Source organism: Ursus americanus, chromosome 2, assembly GCF_024610735.1.
Source record: "Ursus americanus isolate L20-20 chromosome 2, mUrsAme1.1.p, whole genome shotgun sequence".
In the NCBI taxonomy this organism is placed as follows: Eukaryota; Metazoa; Chordata; class Mammalia; order Carnivora; family Ursidae; genus Ursus; species Ursus americanus.
The window spans coordinates 76452935-76473753 of NC_142128.1; the positions used below are offsets into that span (position 1 = coordinate 76452935).

Sequence of the window (20819 nt, forward strand, 5' to 3'; positions counted from 1 at the left end):
CCGTGGCATCCTATAAAGACTCTATTAATAAAGGTACTCTGTCCGTCTCCTCGTTTTACATTTGAGATGCATCAAGTTGTTCCAGGTCACACAGGTGGCAAGTGGCAGAGCCAGGATTTGAACTGGCGTCCAGGTTCACTTCAGAGCCTGCACACTTAACCACTATGCCTTATTAATGGAACTTCTATTAAGAATGGCAGCTGGTTGTTGGCATAGCAAGAAGATAGCCTGCAGGGGTACAGTACCCTCAGTGGCTCCCCACTGCCTCCTCCCTACTTCTTTCTCTGCCCTGCCTGCCCCTTCCTGTGCAGTAGTCACAGTGACATGAGCCCTGCTCCTGGGGTGGCCCATGACGTTCACACTTGAGGTGGTCTCTCTGGTCGCTTATCTCTGTCCCTTTCCATCTGACAAGCCCTTGCTCACCCCACACGGCCCAGTTTAAATGTGCTCGGTCTACATCGTTATCTAGCACGTGCTGTGTGGCTCATAAATCCCAGTAGTGTGTGTGTGTCTTTCCCAGGCTGGAGTGAGATCACCTGTTCTGGCATCTGGTATTTTCCACTGCATCTCTGGATCTCCAGAGCTCCTGATACATGGTTGAGTAAGTGGAACATGTAGAAGACATGGAAGTCATGAAATGACAAATACTCAGCAGAGAGGACTGTTAATTGAGGGGGAGGAGAAGGGAGAGGAGAAGAAGAAGAAAGAAAAGAACATCAGATATTCTAAGACAAGTACTTATAGAAGGAACCACTAAAAGCTTTGAGTTTTGAAAGCAAATGTTTAATTTAGGCTCTCCCTTCTGTGTGCTTACAGATGGCACTCAGTTCAATATAACGGCCAATCTATATTTTGAGATTTACTGTGGGTCTTTCTTCGTTTTTGATTATTAACTACTTTAGTTTTCTAAATATATATTCTTTTACAGCTTGTCCTATTTCTAAACCTAATTTCCATTTGAGTCATTTTATGCTGACCCCAGTGGGCATGTAGAGTTCAAGTTGTTGGTGTTCCAGGGAGTGTTCTAGGAGGTAGGTGTCTTCCTGCATCAACTGAGGCCCATATTTCTTGGGTTGCCTTCTCCAAAGGGGGACAGTTGGCACCTGTGAAAGGTCCTGCCCCAGACATTTCTAACTGCTCTTCCATCTCTGTCCTCCCCCTGCAGGCTGGCCATATGTGACCCTCTCTGTCCTGGGATTCCTGTACTGCTATTCACACGTCGGCATTGCCTGGGCGCAGACATACTCGGTGGACTAATGCCGCCCGGCGCACGCCAGCCCTTACTGCTGGCCTCCAAGGCAAATGGTGCTTCACCCTGACCTTGCACACCAAGACAACCTCCAAGGAACCAGTGCGTCATCTGCTCATCTTTTGTTGAAGTTACCTCACTCCAAGACTGGAAGCTTGAGCTCTCATAGAAAACTGACAACCAGAGAGGCTTCTCACTTTGGGGACCCGGAGCTCATCTCCCCCCACTCCATCATTTTCCTGTTGAGTAAGCAGGGGTCCAAAGCAGTAGTATCTTGCTCAGCTGCACATGGTGACATTGTGGTCTAGAACCCAGTCCCAAGGGCCCTTCAGATTCTTTCTACTTTACCAAGAATTAAATGCAGTAGACATTTCTCAACTGGAGCACAGAAGTCCTGACGAGTGATAAGGCCTGTTCTCCACTGTACATATTTCTGAAAAATTTGCTAACATTTAAGTGACCTCTTCCCCATGTCCTTCAGTGTGGTCTCTAGAACCAGAACTGGGGTCTGAGCTTCACACTTCAGCTCCCCAGCAGGGAGGAGACAAAGCCACAGTCAAGTTTCTAATTACCCAGAAGATACAACCTGTCCTATAGTGTTGCAAGGGCTGGTGCCCAAGGAGATCTGTTACTGGAACACCATCACGGTGATCAGCATTGGCTGCTTGTTCCCTAGATTTCCAGAGAAGTATAAACATGGCAGTTCCTCTACCAGACAGTTACTCTTCATTTCCCAATAAAGAAGCAGAATTAGGAACCACGAGCTAGCGCGTCCATAGACAGGTGCTGTCAGGCTAGTGACAGGGTAAAGATGGTTTCCTGTGGTCTTTTCTCCTCTCCACGTGAGTAAGTCCCAGCAGTCATCTTCCCACTCAGTGGTTGACACTCAGTGGTTTACAATGTTTTGTTTTGTTTCAAATAAAATGGAGACTTTTCTGTCGCACTGATAAATCACATTTTTGTAGAATCATTTGGAATAGTTTTTGAAGAAAATGCTTAAAATCTATACACCTATAACTCTTTTTTTTTTTTTAAAGATTTTTATTTACTTATGTGACAGAGAGACAGCCAGCGAGAGAGGGAACACAGCAGGGGGAGTGGGAGAGGAAGAAGGAGGCTCCCAGCGGAGGAGCCTGACGTGGGACTCGATCCCGGAACGCCGGGATCACGCCCTGAGCCGAAGGCAGACGCTTTAATGACTGCGCTACCCAGGCGCCCTTATACACCTATAACTCTTAATTATTCACTCCTCTGGAAAGTGGGTGACAGACCACTAATAGCCCCAAGTGGTAGATAAGGCTGAATATGTCTGTTTGGCTTTGGATTTTTTTTTTTTTTGAGAGGGCAAGCGGTATGTGAAGAAGCTTTGAAGTTTGATCCATAGTTACCTCATTATGGGAGAACTTAAATACATCTCAAACACATGGATAAAATTGTTATTGAATGAAAGGTTCCCTTGGACCTGGTCTGGCCACGTATCTCACATTTGCTATCTGATGTGACCCTTGTGTCCTGGCCGTGGCTTTTAACTCAATGAGATCCATATTCCTAGAATGCAGGACCGGCCGTCTTGCTGACATCCCTTCTTCCTACCCATTCTGCCTGGGAGAGCTGGTGTGGATGGAGCAGGTGGTGTGCCGTGGGCATACCCTACGTTGACTGCTCCAAGGAACAGACCCAGAGGGACAGGCAGGCTGACAGCAGTGTCCTCAGCAGCTGCCTGGGTAAAGGACAGGGAGGCCAGGCAGGCGATTCCAAGGTGCTGGGAAGTTTGCAGGAGGAGATAGGGCTGGGAAGAGCGAGCACCCCGGTGACTACAGTGCAGGGTCATGGACTAACACCAGTTCAGGAAGCGTGGCCAGCCACAGGTTCACAAGGAAGGAAGGGGCTGGCTAAGGACACACAGGAGCGTGAAGACGATTGTAGGCAAGCGTCTGATGTATGTACATATGTAAACGATACAATTTGAACTCTTCAGAGACACCATTTATGTAAAAACAGAGAGGCTTATTCATTCCCTCAACTTATATTGGAAAAATTGGTGGATATATTTGGAAGTAATAATCCTGGATTCCTTTGAAGCTATTGCATGATTTAGAGGGTTCTCGGGAATTAGTACCTGACGGACCACATATCTGAGGCCTGATGAACCAACATGTGGGTTATCCAGGACCATTGTTTTCTTTCTTGAACCTCTTGCTATTCTCCAGCTGTAACATGAAAGCGATAATAGAGCTGTCTTCATGCACGTGAAATAAAATGTTGGATTTGCTTTAAACGAGAGACTCTGTAAGTGCCTGGGAAGATGGAGCCATCCAGCTGAGGAGAATGTGACATGTTCCTGCACAGCCGTCAGCCCTGGGCAGCCTCAGGCGTGGGGCTGGAAAACAGCTAGACAAGGTCCAGGGTCACTGCTAGCCCCAGGATCCCCTGACCTCAACCAGGCTCTGTGGGCAAGCCAGAGAGCTCCAACACGATTGCCAAGATGATCCCCAGGGAGGCAAGCAAGACGTCTGAAAGAGGGCCAACTCTTGGTCATTCTGACAAATTCTCGGGACCGTACGAGAAGACTTCAAAGTGTTCTTTGAAAGTCTTATGTTATTCCTTCAGATTAAATTGTTTGAAATGACAGCAGAAAGCCTTTTGTTCTATTAAAGCCCGCAGGCCTAGAAAGAAAATATATCCATCACATATCTAATTGTATAATCTATATATTGGAACGCTAGTAATTTAGTGGGATGGGGGTTCCCCTTAAAGAAATTGTGACTGCTCACTTCCTTATTTAAAATAATAATATAACAGTTGACTAAGTATAAGAAGTTAACCATAATATCATGAGTTTGTCTTCTAACAAATGTACTGGAACATATCCACACAATAGGACCAACTATTGAGAAGCCAGATTATCTTGACGGTGCTGGCCTTTCTCAGTGGGCATTGAGAAACCTGAGGCCCTTCTTCAGGGAAATTGTTTTATTTTAAAACAAACCAACAAAATCCCCCTAATAGTTGACACCCCTTTGGCACCCAGAATATCATATCTATATCTTAGCTCTGTATTACTATTAGTACTATTACTAATTGATACCCAGAATATCATATCTATATCTTAGCTCTGTATTACTAATACTATTAGTACTATTACTAATTGACTAATTATAAAAATCATATTCATGAAGAGAGATTTTTTTTCACCATTGAGGATATAAAAAGAATATAATGTTAGGTGCTTTATTAGGTGAGAGTTTCTTTCTTTTTTTGGTGAGGCTTTTGACTGAAAATCACTTGGAATTTTATTTTTATTTATTTTTTTAAATGTTTTTTTGTATTATGTTAGTCACCATACAGTACATCCCTGGTTTCTGATGCAAAGTTCGATGATTCATTAGTTGCGTATAACACCCAGTGCACCATGCAATACATGCCCTCCTTACTTGGAATTTTAAATACTATCACCTTTCGTTTATTTTTATTATGCTTTTCTGCAAGGTAGTGAAATAGTAGGTTGTACAGGACATGATTAAGCGTGCTGTATTCATACCGCGGCCCTAGGAGATCAAGCAGAGGCCTGAATGTGGCAAGCCGATCACAGATTCGTCATTCTGAATTAAGTTCTGTCTACAAAAAGAAAAGTGCCCCTTTTGAAATGCGGTCCAGTGGTATGAAATAAGAACTCAGGTTGACAGGCCCGTGGAGAATTTCACCAGGTGCAGGAAGCAATTATTAAAGCAAGTACTAAAACCACAGCCAAACTGAGAGTGCTGGTATATAGGCCTAGTTCATTGAGGGGCAAGCAGTCCTCTGCCTTACTGGCTTCGGAGACCACCCATGATTTCAAGCACAGATCAGAACTCATATGGTGGATGTGGAATCATTCCAAAAAGATTCACTTATGTTTTTGACACTCTATTTTAAAAGGCAGGGAAGCATTCATCTATCTAAAACATTTCAATCCAAATTGTTAAAAATGTAAAAGTTCACTTCTCATTGGGAGGTCACGTTCAGATACGTGTTAAATCAATGCATTTTGTACTGCAGTTTTCCACTGATGCCAGCTCTGGCAGGCATCTCGGGACGTCTGAAGAGCAGATACAGCCCTATTTCTGGATCAGATGGCAAAGTACCTTCACGACCGTTCTCTTGCTGTGCTGTCCTTAGACATGCAATCTGGGGGTCTCTAGAATTCTAAGGTCTCCAAAACCATACTTACGGGGACTCTCCACATTCTGGCCTCCCAAGCTCTTGAAAAGGAACAGAAAGTACCATCCTTGTTCTGCCATCTGGGGTCAGAACACCAATTCAGTACCTTAAAATTGTGTAAGAAAAGGCAAAAGCAAATATCATGTATAAAATAGTTTATTACCGTAATAAATAAAATTAAACTTTTTTTTTTTTTTTACAAATATCATTTGTGCTTGTTTAAAAATGTTGAGAAGGGGATATCATCCATGGAGGGGCCCGCGTATTCCTCTTACCATTCCCAAGCTGCACACATACAGTGGAGTTTCTGGCAGCATAAACTGACCATAAAAATAGTATCAGCTCATTTGCACTTCTGTCTATTCATGCTCATTTGGACAAAGTGGCAGATGCGAAGGAAAAAGAAAAACCCAATGAAGGATTTGGCGGGACTCAATGGAAAGAGTGTCAATATAAGGAGAGCCTCAGATAGACGGACTGCTCAGGAGTAGAAGTGTCCTTACGGCGTTGGCGAAACGTTAGATGTGGGCAGTTTTCAACTGATGCACAAACAGAACGTCTGAATATTAAGAGAATACATTCACTGGGGCGGGGTTGTTGTCTTCATGAAGGTCTTTCTCATTGTTCGTATCCTGATACAAGATCCGCGAACTTCTCATTGAGCAACTAGTAGATCCGTTGACCGACTCTGAAGTCACAGATAAAGAGACCAAGGCTCTAGGTTGAAAGGCGGGGCGGGGGGGGGCACCCACGAGGTCCGGCACCTGCAAGGCATTCGAGTCCAGTTCTAGAGGTTCCAGAATAAGTCTGATTTGCTCGCATGAGAAAGAAGTTTCATTTGAAACTAATTTAAGCTGCAAATTCACATTGATTCTTTTGAACTGTGTGTGGTGGGGGAGGGGAGTGGAGATCCAAGCTTCTCAACGTGAATACCTTGTGTGAGAAAATGGTGCTTTCTCTGATGGCTGCGGTCGGTGTTGAGGGGACAGTGAACCGCCCCCCCCCCCAGCTGGAGGGCACAGGAGCTGGTGAAAGTATTGGTATTGAAGCGAGCGAGAAGGCAGTACAATTTAGTGATGGAGGAGAGGCTACCCTGGGGTCTGAGTGTGCCCTCAGTGGGTTCCTCTTTAAGCAACACGACATGAGGAGGGAGGAGGGGGAGTGTTGGCAGCTCCATCCCAGCTGGAGTTCATTCAAGGGTCTTAAGGCTAAACATCTTTATTGCAAAACATTGTACAGTCTATTTATCAAATGCACATCAGCAACTTGTATCCCCACCAGGGCTCCAAAATTTTCCAGGGTGCATGTGCCATGTGGTGGTCAATGCACCAAGGGGAGAGGAGGCTCTCCCTTCACCTGGGACTCCTAAGGCATTCTTTTAGTCCCCACAGAGGCTTGGACAAAAATTCTAACGACTGGCTTCTTACTTTCACCTTCCACCGAAGGATTCGATAGGGGAAGCTTGCGGGATGGGGTGTGGTGGTGCAGTGCATTTTTTACTCTGAGCCATGCTGGCTCCACTTCTGAAAGAAGGTTCCAGAAAAGGGCCTGATGGTTGGCCAGCAACAGCACATAGGATCTAGGAGGTTGAGGGTAACACAGGCCCAGGAATTGGACAACAAGAAACGGGAACCGCTCTGAAACACTGGGCCCATGCTGTTGTAGCGTCAGAGATGTTTCAAGCCACTGGTTGCCTGCTGCTGGCTGCGAACTCTGCACACAGATGTAGCCTGAGGTTGAGAATATCAAGAATGGTCTGAGAAACAAGCCAGGTCTGAGCACAAGAGAGTGCGGTGGTTGAAGGTGCAGATATCAAAGTCGCACACAAAACCAGGGCTTCTCAAACAGAGGGCTGCCTCCCTTTCCTTATCGGGGGAACCTTGTCACACTTGGTGGAGGCGTCCCTGCAGGGGTATGGGCCAGCAGCTCAGTCTGGAGTCCGCGTCCTCACCGAGAATGAGCGCACCATCTTGTTGGCTGTCTTATTTCATAGACTCAGGCGTCACCCCCACACCTCCGTCAGTGGGGAGAGGAGAGCACGGTCAACAAGCAGCCAAGTGCGGGCGCAGGACCGCTGGCCCCAAAGCAGGGACTTTCTCTGGGAAGTGGAGCCTCCCTACGAATAACATTCAAGGTTAAGGAGTTTAACTATGAGATCAAGTACCCAGCAAGTACTGGGCGATGGTATCATACATTATGTCCCCTTCCCTTGGAAGGGAAAAAATAACGGGTAAATATCTCTCAGCGTAACTTCTAAAGTCTAAATGTTCAGTCTGACACCTGGTGACGCTGTGTTTCCCTAAGCTCTCTTCAGCCGCCGGGTAGTGGGAGGTTTGGTCAGTATCTGAAGCTTGTGGCCCTTGCTCGGGAAGCCAGAGCAGCATCCAGGCAAGAGTAGGTAGTTAGCACAAAGCCCACGGCCAAGTGCATGTCATAAAGATGAAAGGAGAGAAGGTTTGGCTCATTAAAAAAAAAAATTTCTTTTTCAAAGGAAAGAAAGCAAAAGTCCCTATAATCCTTAAGTGGAGAAGACTAAGAGCACACCCAGCCACTGTGGTCATCTGTCACCACAGGCTCACATGGGAGCCCTGGACCCCGAGATGAGCACATTCCCTCTGCAGGATCCGGGCTTCTGGTCCTGAGCCCCACTCAAATCCTAGGAGTCAATCCACAAGTACATTCATGAAGCTTTATTTTTCCCCCCAGAGTGTGGACTTTCAAGCCTGGCACATCGGCGTCTTTGCCCTTCAGACCCCAATGGGGGCACCTGTGCCCTCTGGCAGAGTCAGTGGGGAAGGGAAGGGCCCTTCTAGTTTGGCCTGCAGGGCGCTGGACAGGAGCCTGTCATCAAGCCCGCAGAGAGCCGGGCAGGTGCTTCTGAGGCTGGACGATGGAGTTATTAGGGCCCTTGCCCTGACTTGAAAGTAGTGGGGACTAAACTTCAGGAGAGGGCTAATGAGCACATTTAAGGAATGCCAAACTAGAACATTCTGGGGCAGATGGGATTCCAGATCTTTTATAGCCTCTGGACTAGTTGGCAGCTTCTCAAGGAGACTTAAAGTCTCAATGCTTTATCCAGAGTCACAAACAGTCATGACTCGGCCTTGGGAAATTAGACTTCCTCTTCTTTGTATGCTGCCATCTGAGGCTAAATCGAATAATGTCTCAGCCTCGGGAAGCCAGGAGCCACCCCGATAAGCCTCCCATGAGGAGCGGCCTAAGTGCACGGGACTCCTGGGGAAGGAATCTTCTCTCCACCTCCTGGACCTCTGTTCCCCAGGGCCACCTGTGCCAGTGGGAGCCAGGAGAGGACAGCCCCATTCTGCACAGACAGCTAAGGCCAAGTCCTGGGACCTGTCATGGCCACTGAGCAGGACCAAAGGGGCAGGGGGGTAGGTGGGTGCCGACAGGAGGCCTTCAGAGATGCCGAGTATCTTTATAGGGCCAGTCCCACCCTGGCAGGTCCCCTTCAGTACTGAGGGGACTAACAGGTTCAGGATCTGTGTAGCAAAGCCATGCCAGGTGCAGGGGCGAGGTGCTGCGGCGTGACCCACGCAGCAAGCCAGCACCCTGGATCCCCTGCACTCCTAATTCTCTCTCCAAGCTAGTGCTTAGAGCTGAACTTCCAGCCTTGCTTGTCAAGTTTTGAGGTCCTGACCCTCTCTGCAGGGCATACACCTGAGCTAGTTCCACTAGGCCTGGGAGAGACCTCTTTCCTTTCTCAGACGCCCCTGGAAGGTGCCCAGACACATGAATAATTTGACCCCAGGTGCCTCGGAGGCAGTGGAGTGTCCCCGAGCATCGTGGTGTAGGGACCTAGGGCTCTGGGACCGTCAGGCCTTCCTGGGCCGCCTCCCCCCAGCACCCTACAGAGCCAGCTGGAGAACCACTGCCTCGTTCTCTTTCTGCCGCTCCTGAAGCAAGCAGCCCTGCAGGCTTCGTGCTTTCTCCTGAAGTCCTACTGACTGTAGGAGCAGAAAAAGAAGTTACAATTTTAAAGTAAGGCCAAGCATGGATCCCAAGGGTCCTCTGATGACCCCATGTAGTGGGCAAAATACAAACTTCTGAGGGGCCATCAATCCCAGTGAGAATCATAATATAAACATGGGACTTGCTACAATCGTTTTTCTGAGGTTGTGTGTGTGTGCATGTGTGTGTCTGCTTTGCTAATAAAGCAACTCTGGGCTCATCGCCCTTCCTGCCGATGCCACACGCCCTGAGGAAGGCCACGGGAACACTGGGGGGGAGGCCGAGAAGAAAAAGAAGCGAAGGGGCCCACGCGAGGAGGACAGTGGCATGGGGCAGGGCCAGAGGTGCCTGTGAGGCTTCTGGAGCCCTCCCTGTGGCCTCTCCCAGGACAGCAGGCTGCAGACCACAGCCCGGAGAGGCTGCTTCCTGAAGGCCCCTCTCTGGCTCCTCTACTGGGAGAGGAGACCCGAGGATTCCCGGCTCTCAGTGTCAATGGGAGGCACCCAGAGCACCTCACTGCTTTCTGGCCTTAACCATGACAGACAGAAAGTTGCAAGGCTCTGCCCTCCCTGTCCCTGAAGCTCCCCTTGTCCCGGGCTTGTTACAAATGACTACTGTAGGAAAATAGAAGGTGATGACAGACATGGGCTGTACAAGGACAGGGAATGCTGGGAAAACCCTGTGCCCACCACAGTCTTTGGGGTCTCGGCGCAGGAGCCCAGCCTGGGGGGGAGAACCCATGAGGGGTTCTCTGGAGCGCTCCCACCAATCCCCAAATAGCTGCTCCTCTTTTCTAGTGGTTGTCATCTTTTACAAAGATTGTGGCAGTAAAAAATTAAAAATGAAGGAAAATACCCTTTAGACAGCATGCCCCCTCTTCCAAAATTGTGCAGACAGTTCGAGAGCAGCTGCCATCCTGCAGGGCGGTAGCATGCGCCTCTTCCCACGTCTGCTCCCAGATAGAGAGAGAGAGAGAGGGCGTGGGCCTGAGCGACCAGCCCTGCTCTGATTCTCCGTCAGGAAAAGCCTACTTTGGAAGTTGGTGGTCGTGTAGGTGTGTGTGGTGGGGGTGGCGTCTAGGGCAGGGAGGCGGGGCTTTATCTTTGACTTTTTTTTTTCTTCTTCTTCTTTTTTTTTTTTAAACAGACCACTCAGCTTGCTCCAAAGATGTCTCTCTCTGATTCTGGGGACTGGGGCCTCGATATCTCAAACAGCTCCTGTGGAGACTGAGAGGATCTTCTGGAAGTTAATATCCTGAGTACCTCGGAGAGCTGCTTCTCAATAGTCGTCATTCTGGTGCTCAAGGCCTTGATGTCCTCCTTCAGCTCCTGTTTCACCTCCAGGACCGCAGCCTGCAGCGTCTGCTCGGGGATGGGGTAGAAAGAATGCTTGACCTCCGCCAAGATGGGGCTCCGGTCCTGGGGGCTCCTGGCCTCGCCGACGTTGTCCAGACGCAGGTCACTCTTGGTGATGCCGCTGTCACATGAGTCCGTCTTCTTGAGCGTGGCCTCTCCGGACACCTTGGTCCTGTCGGGGAGCGTCTCCATGGACTCGGCCTTGGCCACCTGGCTCCAGTCCTCGGCTTTGCTGCATGCATCCCTGAAGCGGGCCCAGCCCTTGCGCCTGGCGCAGTCGCCGCCGCCAGCCCTGGAGCCCAGGCACTCGGCCCCGGGCGCGTGCAGCCTGCCGTGGTCTGCCACCGCCGCCGAGGAGGCCGCCTGGAAGGCCACGGGTGTGGCAGGGCTCTCGCGCACGGTCACCACGCTGGCCTTCGCCAGGCTGTGGTTGGCCGAGGCGTGCTCGGGGAGGGCGCTGCCCTTCTCCACGTCTAGGTCGTCAGGGTCGCGGCCGCCCCGCTCCGCGGCCAGCCGGGCCTCCTTCTGCTGCCGGAACCTCTGGAAGAGTCGGCGGACAGGGTGGTCCGGGGGCAAGATCAGGGGGGCCTCATTCTTGCGTTTCATGCGCTCTTCCTCCTCCCGTTTCACGTCGCTGATCTTCCGGAACACAATCTGCAGGGAGACAGAAAGACAGCAAAGCTCAGTCCCTCTGCAGTCAGCCTCTTGGGCACCCAAGGGCTGCGTGCACGCACCGTGTGCCCACATCCCTACTGAGCCTCCCTGGGCTTTGCTCAGGGCCTTCCCACCCCTGCCTTTCCCGACCCTCGACCCTCGTTCTCAGGAATGACTCTTGCCCTCATCGTCTTCAAGAGAAACAAACCCACCCTCTCCATCCCCACATGCCGGGGAGGCTGGGGATGCCAAATGGCCTCCGCCCCGGAGACGGTCCTGGCGCCTGAGCTGGCCCCGGTGAAGCGGTCCTTGCCTGCAGTTCAGCTTTTCAAAAATCATTTTTCTTTTCTTTTCTTTTTTTTTTTTTAAAGATTTTATTTATTTATTCGACAGAGATAGAGACAGCCAGCGAGAGAGGGAACACAAGCAGGGGGAGTGGGAGAGGAAGAAGCAGGCTCCCAGCGGAGGAGCCTGATGTGGGGCTCGATCCCAGAACGCCGGGATCACGCCCTGAGCCGAAGGCAGACGCTTAACCGCTATGCCACCCAGGCACCCCCAAAAATCATTTTTCTGACCCTGCCTCCGACCTGCCACATTGGAACTTCCGGACAGGAAGGCCTGGAATCTGTGACGCGGGCGTGAACGTTTGAGCACGCTGCTGTACACCACGTTCCAGGCCCGGAAGGTTCAGGGGAGTCCCAGGCAGGGCCACGGCTGACATGGCCACTGGCTTCTGCAGGTCCGGACCCTAAGCGAACTCGGCTGGCTGTGAAAGCAACAGCAAGTCTCACTTGGCAGCCCTCCCTGTCCGCAGGCGGCTCACAGGGGAAGAGCGCACGGCCTCGCACGCGGCCTTGTCCTGACACTAACAACCGCCGGGATGGCTCGTAAGACCCTTAAATGCTACTTCCTGTATTCCGTGTAGCAGCACTGGGGCTCGGGGACACATTCCCATTCTACAGAAGAGGAAAACCAAGGTTCAGGGTAGCTAAATGTCACATAAAGGTTTGCCGTAAGCGACTCCTACCCGAGCCATCCAAGCCCAGACCCATCAGGCGTCCAGCAGGTGCGCACTGGTGATCACCGTGCTTCATGCGGAGGGCGGACGGACGGTCAGCAAGCCAGGCCGTGAATCCGGCCCTGCGTGCAGCAAGAGCCACACATGACCGGGCTTTCCCCTGCGCTGACCCCCGATTGTGGGAAAGCCGTGTCATTTCTGGCTTACGTGGCATGTGGCAGGTGCACTCAGGGACATGTCTGACGTGTCCCACATCTGAACTTGTGGGAAGCCACCGGCAGTATATTGTTACAGAAATCACTGGCCTGGGGCGCCTGGGTAGCGCAGTCGTTAAAGCGTCTGCCTTCGGCTCAGGGCGTGATCCCGGCGTACCGGGATCGAGTCCCACATCGGGCTCCTCCGCTATGAGCCTGCTTCTTCCTCTCCCACTCCCCCTGCTGTGTTCCCTCTCTCGCTGGCTGTCTCTGTCACATAAATAAATAAAAAAAAAAATCTTAAAAAAAAAAAAAAAAAGAAATCACTGGCCTGAGGCCCCGTCTTGAGATCACTGAGAAGCAGAGGAGAGGCCTGTGTAAGGGAGAGCAGCAGCTTTTCCATCATCGCAATCTGGAAACCCCTGTGCCGTGTGCGGGCAGCCTGGGAACAACCCAGAACCTGCCCCGAGGACCCGCCACAGGATTCTCAGGTCTTGGGGAGGCACACGGGGTGGCAGGCCAGGAACATGGGCTTTGGGGTCAGAAAGAATTAAATCCCAGCTGTGCCGCCCCACTGTGTGACCTCACGCAGGCATCTTAACTTCTGAGTCTCAGTTTCCTCCTTCAAAAGTGGGAAAAGTCCCCACTTCTCTGACTTGGTGTAAAGCCAACACAAGATGACTCCTGTGACAGCACTGGCCCATGGTAGATGCTCCCTCACCCTTTCGAGGCGTCAGCTACCCTGACATTCAGCTACCCTGGTGCATATCCAGGTGCATAACTCACCCCCTCCTCCAGGAAGCTCCCCTGCCCCGAGTTCTCCGATGGCACTACTCAGTAGGCGCCCACAGATGACCGCCAAGATGGTCGTCCGACAGTAAGACATGCAGAGGAAGCCGGCGCACGTGGAGCCGCCCGATGCAATCAGCAAATCGTTGGCAGCTCCAAGGCTCACACCTGTCATCTGCCTTCTCCCTCAGAGCCCTTGAAGCTGGATGACTGGATGCCTGGGTCATTACCAGATGGGGATGCCACTCCTCTTGCCACCTGGTTAAACCTTCATGCCACACCACCTGGGCCCCAGGGCATGACTTTCCGGCCTGCACTGGGCAGCATTTCTCCCAGCCCTGCCCCTCCCAGCAGTGATTTAATAACCTGCCTCCCTTGTTGGTCCCCTTCTGCTACACCCCGTCTACTCCTGTAGCCCAGGCTGCAGATCCGAGCTGTGGGACTCAGGAGAATCCCGCACACCTTGAAGAGAAACCCGACTAAAGGCATCACAGGGAGAAGGGATAAGTAGAAGGAGCAGGACCCTCTCTGCCCCTCCCCCAGGGCTCCGAGTTAGCAGACTTCCGCCTCCCTTCCTCCCTCTGCTCCAGGGGCTCTGCTCTGGGAATGGCCCCTGCTCTCCACTGGGCATCCAAGTCCTAGCCCTGACACGAAGACGCAGCTCAAATAGCACCTCCTCCAGAAAGCCTTCCCTGATTCCGTGGAGCTCTACGTTACCTCCGGCCTCACAATACCAACAGCCTTTTCTGTGCTCACACCTCTCCTCTGCCCTAATTCCTCTCTATCCTGTGTCCACTCGTAGTAAAGCTGCCGTCTGTTTCCTCCCCCAGCCACACCCCTTCGTAGAGAGGGGAGGAGGGAAGAAGGGAGGGAGGAAGGAAGGTGGGACAGAGCAGGGAACGAGAAAGAGGAAAGAGAGTGGATGAGAAGGTACATGCACCCAAGAGTTGGTGGCTTGAGCTGATTACTCGGTTCCTGCCCTTTGTTCTGTAGGACATTGGATTCTCAACAGTACCGTCCTGTTTTTATTTGAGTTAGAGTGGGGTTCTGTTCCTTGTAAGCAACCATTCCCAAATGAGGTCCCAGTTATTTACATCTGCATCTCGGAAAGCTCCCTGAGGGCCTAGAAAGGTATTTTACATATCATGTTGTATCTTCAGCTTAAAAAAAATTATTATCTACCCTAAGAAAGCAAGATTGTCTGCTCTGTCCACTATTTCTAGCAGTTAGAAAGTGCTAGGTACCTGGAGGGCCCTCAATAAGTATTTGTGAACTAAATGAATACGCGAGCTAATGAATCGGTGGGAGAATGTCTTCTGCCCAGAAAGAGGAGCCACAGATGTCATAATTGATGATCTAAAGGAAGAGACCGGCTTGGAACACACACGGTCCTCTTAGCGACTCTCTCAACATCAGAGGGTAGGGCAGCTCTTGAGACTCGACATGTTCTAAGACGAAAGAAAAGGAAGTACTCCTTTAGACACTGAGGAAGCAGCACAAAACTTATCCCGAGAGGTTGTACAGTGACGTGTACCAGCAGACTTACAGAGGCTGTTAATATGCATTCATAGTGGACGCGTGTGAGGGGCAGGACAGCCTCTGCTCTTCAACCAACGGCCCCGTGGATCCTGGACTAGGGCTGGAGGCCCAGCCTGACCCAGGCAACGTGTTCAGATGTCGCAGCTGTGTCAATGGGGCAGTTCAGCACGTCCGGGCTGGGGCTCTCCATAGGAGGAGACAGGGATGTCTGGCCCTGTGCTGTTTCTTCTGAAGCCTCTTGGCTTATCCCAAAGTGTCATCCTAGTGCTGCCGTCAGCCATCCTGTGTGCTGGAGGCAGCCCCACCTGAACTCCCGATGGGCAGATGAACCAGGAAAGAGCTTCCCGCCCTGCAAAGATGCCCGAGCCCTCCTTTGAGAATCAATGAGTAATGATGACGTGGTCTGACAGCTGTGCTGACCTGGGGTCTGAGGTTCCGTTTACTAACTTCACCTGCGTTTTTGGAGACATTGTTCTTGGTTCTAGGTTGTCTCCGAGGCAACCACAACCACACATTTGGCCAAGTATTTCATATCTGAGTGGGCAGGGGTGGCCACATAACCCACGATAATGAGGTCTGTGCTGCCAGCGCCAGGCACAGCAGCTCTCCGTGTGCTCGGAGATGATCCAGGGTTCCAACGGCACTCTAGGAAGGAGAGGCAAGACCCGCAAGCCCCAAACCCAGGGTGCTGTCTGCTCTGACCTGGTACTGAATGGAAGCCTGAGGAACAAGTCTATCCAGCTTTTCCAAAGTGTTCCATGAGGTTTTAACAAGGATCTTGAGAGGGAAGAAATTTCAAGATAAATTTGAGCCGCACTACCATGTTAAATTAGTTTCTTTACTGCAGGACTTCTCAGAGCCTTACCATGTTAATGTGTCTTCTTTTATGAATGTCTAAGAGGAGAATATTGCATGTAGCATTTCTTAAATCCTTTCCCTTAGACCCCCTCTTTTGAAAGGGTCGTGATTCCTAGAAACCCCTCTGGAAAACACCGAAATTATCCATGTGGGGGGATGTGCACTGCTCTGATGGATAGGAGGGCCATTTCCTGTGCCATATTCCAGTCACACAGTGCCTCCTATCTCTAACCCCACTGTGGAGCTGCAGAGGGCAGGATTCTGGGTTTCCATCGCCCCCTAGTGGACGGACAAAGCTGCATGATCAACTCTCCTGCCTCCCGCCCCTCAGGCTCTGGTATGCTCCATCCTCTCTGAGCAATTTCTGGTCCTGAAAAGCCCCGTTCCCGTACTTGAAGCTCCATGCCATCTCAGCTCCCGGCCCATCCCTTCACCCTGACTCCTATGTGACTTTCAGGATTCAGCTGCGGAGTCATGTCCTCTAACAAGCTTCCCTGACTCTCCCCACCCCCGGGGGTCAAAGACCCTTGCTGCTGGGAGCACAGAGCCCCATCACAGATCACTGCAACCATCCTGAAAAGCAGCATTTTGCTTATTCGTCTTTTCCTTAGAGGGAAACTCTCTGAAGGCAGGCACAATACTTTACTCAGGTTGGGTTCTTTTTCTCATCTTCGGTATCATGTTTGATATATATAGTGCTTAATCAATGGTCAGTGAATCACTGAATATGTCAATGAATAATTATGGCCGTTTCCCTATTTGTGAGCCTGTGCTGGGGTGAAAGAAATGCTGCGTGTGCCACCCCCGAACACACATACACACACACCTGTGTTTCGGATGTTCACGGTCTAACGGAGAGCAGGAGAGACTACAAGTGGACTTCTGCATGCATAACAGACACGCTCCGGAAGAGTAGTGAGCGCATGGGCCCCGATTTACGATATTCCTACCTTAACCATGGTGCTCAAGGGATACCCGTTCACTAGGAATTTGAATTATGCATTTGCTGGGGGCAGGACGATGCTCTCTCGTGATGCCAGGCAGAGGCAGTGAGCCCCAGCTCCCAGTCGGCCAGGGTGGCAACTGACCCACGTAGGACCGTTATCCACACAACCACGCTGTTTTTCCCTTTCAGTACGGTGCTCGATGAATTACATGAGATGTTCAACACTTTATTATAAAATAGGCTTGTGCTAGAGGAAGGCCACACAGCTAAAGGTACAAACAGAACTTCGGGGGCGGGCTGGTGCTCTCTCGTCTTGCCATCATTCCACTGGCGACGGGTAGCCGGGGCCGCAGCACCAGGGGTCAGTCTGGAGACATTGTGACCAGGGACTCTCATCACCCGCCAGAAAGGCCACAACCTGGTGACAAGCTGGCCTGGGTCCAGTCACCAATGACGGGATCGGTCTGGCTCGCTCCTGGCCAGCCAGAGTCCTGCGGGCCCCAGGGGCATATATTTTCCCTTGCCTGACGTGGGGGGCACAGGAGGCCCCCGCAGAATGCGAGCGGCTCATGACTGACGGGAGCCTGGGGAGACGGAGGAGGCCCCAGGGCAGGATGGCCACTGCGCCCCACGCATCCGTGTCTGCATCCCTCTGGGCGCGCGCCGAGCAACAGCCTTGAGCCCGGGAGGCCTCTGATAGATGCTGTTGAGCTGAACCGAACTGACGCCAGGCTCGTCAAGCTACGGGGCTTTCTGCGCCGCTACTTCCAGTGTGTTTGAAAAAGCAACCCCCCCCCCCGCCCCCCGCCGGAGGCTGAGGTGAGTCAGGACGTTTGATGCTCTTGTGGGTTCCATTCACGGAGAGCCCCGCCTCTCTCAAGCCTGAGCCCTTTCCAAGCCCCAGACCCAGACCAAGGGGGGCAGGAGTCCCCTCGGCGTCGCTGAACAAGAGGGTCCCAGCTGCACAAGTCTGGGAAAGACAAGACTGGGAAGGGAAGGGTCCACCTGGAGTCCGGACAGCACAGAGGGTGAGGGGAGGGCAGCCGAGTGGGAGCCCAGTTGCTTGCAAGAGCTCAGGTTGGAAGCAAAAATATATACATAATGTCAACTCTCAGTGGTTTAAATGAACAGAGACTGAGCATGAATCATAGAAAACCATACATAAACCAAAAGGAATTTATTTTGGTTTCTATTAGATTCAGACACATGCCCCCGATCCCAAACATGGAGAAGCAGGACGAAGAACACAGGCTTGGAGTGGTCCCAGCCCTGTCACTGACCAGCTGCTGTGTGGCCGTGGGTAAGTCATGTCCTTCCTTGGCTGGACCAGATCAGCAGTTCGCAAATCTGGCTGTGATTCAAACGTCTGGGAGAGGCTCCTTCTACTGCAAGAACTTCCTGCGGCAGGGTCAGAAACGCATTGGCGACAAGCTCCCAGGTGATTCTGACGCCGGCAGCCTGACCAGATCTGCTGCTGGGGTCTCAGAGCCCCTGGACTGATGACTAGTGAGGTCCCAGCCCTCTGCTGTCTTCCGTTTGTACACGCATGCTCACGCAGAGGTGTGGGCACATACCACCCCAGCCCCCTGTGCACCCCTCTGTCGGAACCACACTTGCAGCCAGGCTTGGCCCTCCCGTGTGCTGCCTGGGATTGAGTGGGGTGGGCTGGGGGCAAGGGGTTTATGGGGATGAACGGGTGTGGGGGGGTGACCTCAGTGAGACCCAGTGAACCTCTGGCCCCTGGAAGAGGACTGAAAGAGGCCTGATAGGCCCTGCCATCACTTTGGCTCCTTCTCCCTTTGATCTGACAAAAAGAGCTCTGTGGTCTGGAACGGAGGACGCCAAGCCAAGCAAACATTTATGGAACGCTTACGGCATGAAGGGCACTCGGCAGGGTACACACACATGGCCGCTCCATGACAGGGGGAGCCAGGCCTCTTCTCCCGGAGCTGGGCCCGTGCTGGCACAGACCCAAGCCACTTGGAGGGACAGAGCAGCAACGGGGGCGGGGGGGGGGGGCAGGTCCCCAGCCTCCTGTCCCTACAGGCCCTGGTGACGTGTCCTGCTCCTCATAGCTTCCTCTCCTACCAGCCCCCTCCACCAGCAGCCCTGCCTGGTTTTACGACAGAGCATAAAACATGAAGATTAATAAACAGGACCATTTATGAAACTGAAAACGTGGAAAAACAAAGTGGAGATGGACTGATTTGATAAGGCAGTGGGCTGGGTGTTGCTTTTGGAAAAGGCCAGTTCTTGACCCCCTCCGAAGGGCTCATTATAAGTGCTGCTTTTTTCTCTCCCCAGCAGCATGAACATGTGGACTGCCCAGGAAGGGTCAGGGCTTCCAGAAGGACCGACAGAGGCCAGTGCAGGTCAGACACCAGTCACGGAGCTCAGACGGTGCACGGCCCGCCCCTGCGGCTAGAGCGGACGGAGCGCAGCTCTGCCCGCCCTCCTCCCTGCCGGGGACACCGGCTTGCGGGGAGACAGACAGGCCGGGCGAGCACAGCCTCGACAGCAGGTGCAGGGGGCTGGGGTGGCGGGCACAGAGTGACAGGCCGCACAAGCACCAGCTCTGGAAATCAGCCAGCCTGGGGATCGTGCTCCCTGTGCCTCGGCTTCCCCACCTGCACAAGCAGACCACGTGACTGAGTCACGGGGCTCGTGTGAGCGGTAGGTTGGACCGTCTCAGTAAACCCTGCAAAAGAGTGTTGGGCATCACATAGTTGCTGAAGAAGTGTATTCTGGATCATTCCCTGTGGGGGTGACCCTTGAGATGATTCTGGAAGGAGGAGCTGGAAGTAGTCAGGTATAAAAGGTGAAGAATTTGGGCGGAAGTATCCAGACAGGAACAGTGCAGACAAGGACACAAGGCAGAAATGCCACCAAGGGAGAAGTTTGTGTCTGTGCGAGCAGCCCGGCGGCCGGTGCTCACACTGACGGAGAACGTCCTGTGCCGGGCACTGCTGTCCCATGTCTGACGGGTGCTGCCCCAGTAGTGGGGTACCATTGCTATCCTCATCTTCCAAACGACAAAACGGAGCCTAGAGAGCGATAAGCGACTCTCTAAGGGCACGCGAATGGTGGAGGTGAGACCCAAAGCCGGCGCCTGAGTCCGCGCAGGCTCGAGTTCTGAGCCATTCTGCTCAGGGAAAATGCCTTGGAGTTTAGGGAAAAGGACAGTTTTTTCTCAGTGTTTCTTGATAACCTCTATCCCTCCCCAACCCTCCCTCTCCACTAAAGAATTCAAGGGCAGTTCTATGAAGCAGAGAGATCTGGCCAAGAAGCTGAGGCTCTCGGAGCAGTCAAGGTGGGGGGGCGACTCCCCAGGTACCTGAGGCTGGGCAACCCTTCAATTGATTGGGATGGAGGAATAACTTAAGGTGAAATCCAGACTTCGAGTGGTCAGGACGAGCAGCAGGGGCTGGGTGTTTGGGTTATGGGGGAAGTCGTGCCTCCCTGGAGGTGCTGGGGTACCAGTTACCCTCCTAGTCATGAGTGACCTCGAGGCACAGCACTGGGAGGGAGGAGCAGGAATGCACAGAAGCCCCAGGGGACCTTCTCCAGGAAGCATCTAGAGAGTGGAGATGCTCTGCTCCAGGTGGCCTGGTCCGGTGCGTCTCAGAGCACTTCCTGCACTTCCTTCTGGCATTAAGCAAGAACCACCTTGCCCGAGCAAGACTAGCATCATCTCATTCCTTCTTGGCCCCTGCACCCAGGGCAGGTGGGTCAGCAAGGTCTTCTTTGGACAAACTAACCTAGGGCATGAAAGACTCCTACAGACGCACCCGTTCTTCTGTCTTGAGGATGATACGAGGCCAAGAGGGCCGAGGAGCCTTCCTTCTCAATACTGCCCGGTAAAAGAGATGCATTCCTTGGCTGCTGTTCGGGGAAGAGATGATGCCATTGCATGGGGGCTGCTGGCCTCTGGCATTTCACTAGGGCCGTCTCTATCCCTCTTCTCCTCGCTTTGTGCTCCCTAGTGTAGTGGAACGAATTATGGTCACCACAAATATGTCCACCCGGAACCTCAGAATGTGACCTTACT

At 52.1% G+C, this 20819-nt stretch overlaps 2 protein-coding genes across 5 annotated transcripts in view; one reads left to right on the forward strand and one right to left on the reverse strand.

Moving 5' to 3' along the window:
• HHAT (hedgehog acyltransferase) overlaps positions 1 to 5652 on the forward strand; it is a 314085-nt gene extending 308433 nt beyond the window's left edge. For all 4 annotated transcript variants that reach the window (XM_045787833.2, XM_045787835.2, XM_087857933.1 and 1 more), the window contains one exon: positions 1166 to 5652. In XM_045787833.2, coding sequence (XP_045643789.2) covers positions 1166 to 1257 — 92 coding nt within the window. In that variant the 3' untranslated portion in view covers positions 1258 to 5652. The remainder of the gene's footprint in view (positions 1 to 1165) is intronic.
• Positions 5590 to 20819, reverse strand: part of KCNH1 (potassium voltage-gated channel subfamily H member 1) — a 337006-nt gene continuing 321776 nt past the window's right edge. Inside the window, exon 11 of the mRNA XM_087866022.1 lies at positions 5590 to 11427. Coding sequence (XP_087722148.1) covers positions 10570 to 11427 — 858 coding nt within the window. The 3' untranslated portion in view covers positions 5590 to 10569. The remainder of the gene's footprint in view (positions 11428 to 20819) is intronic.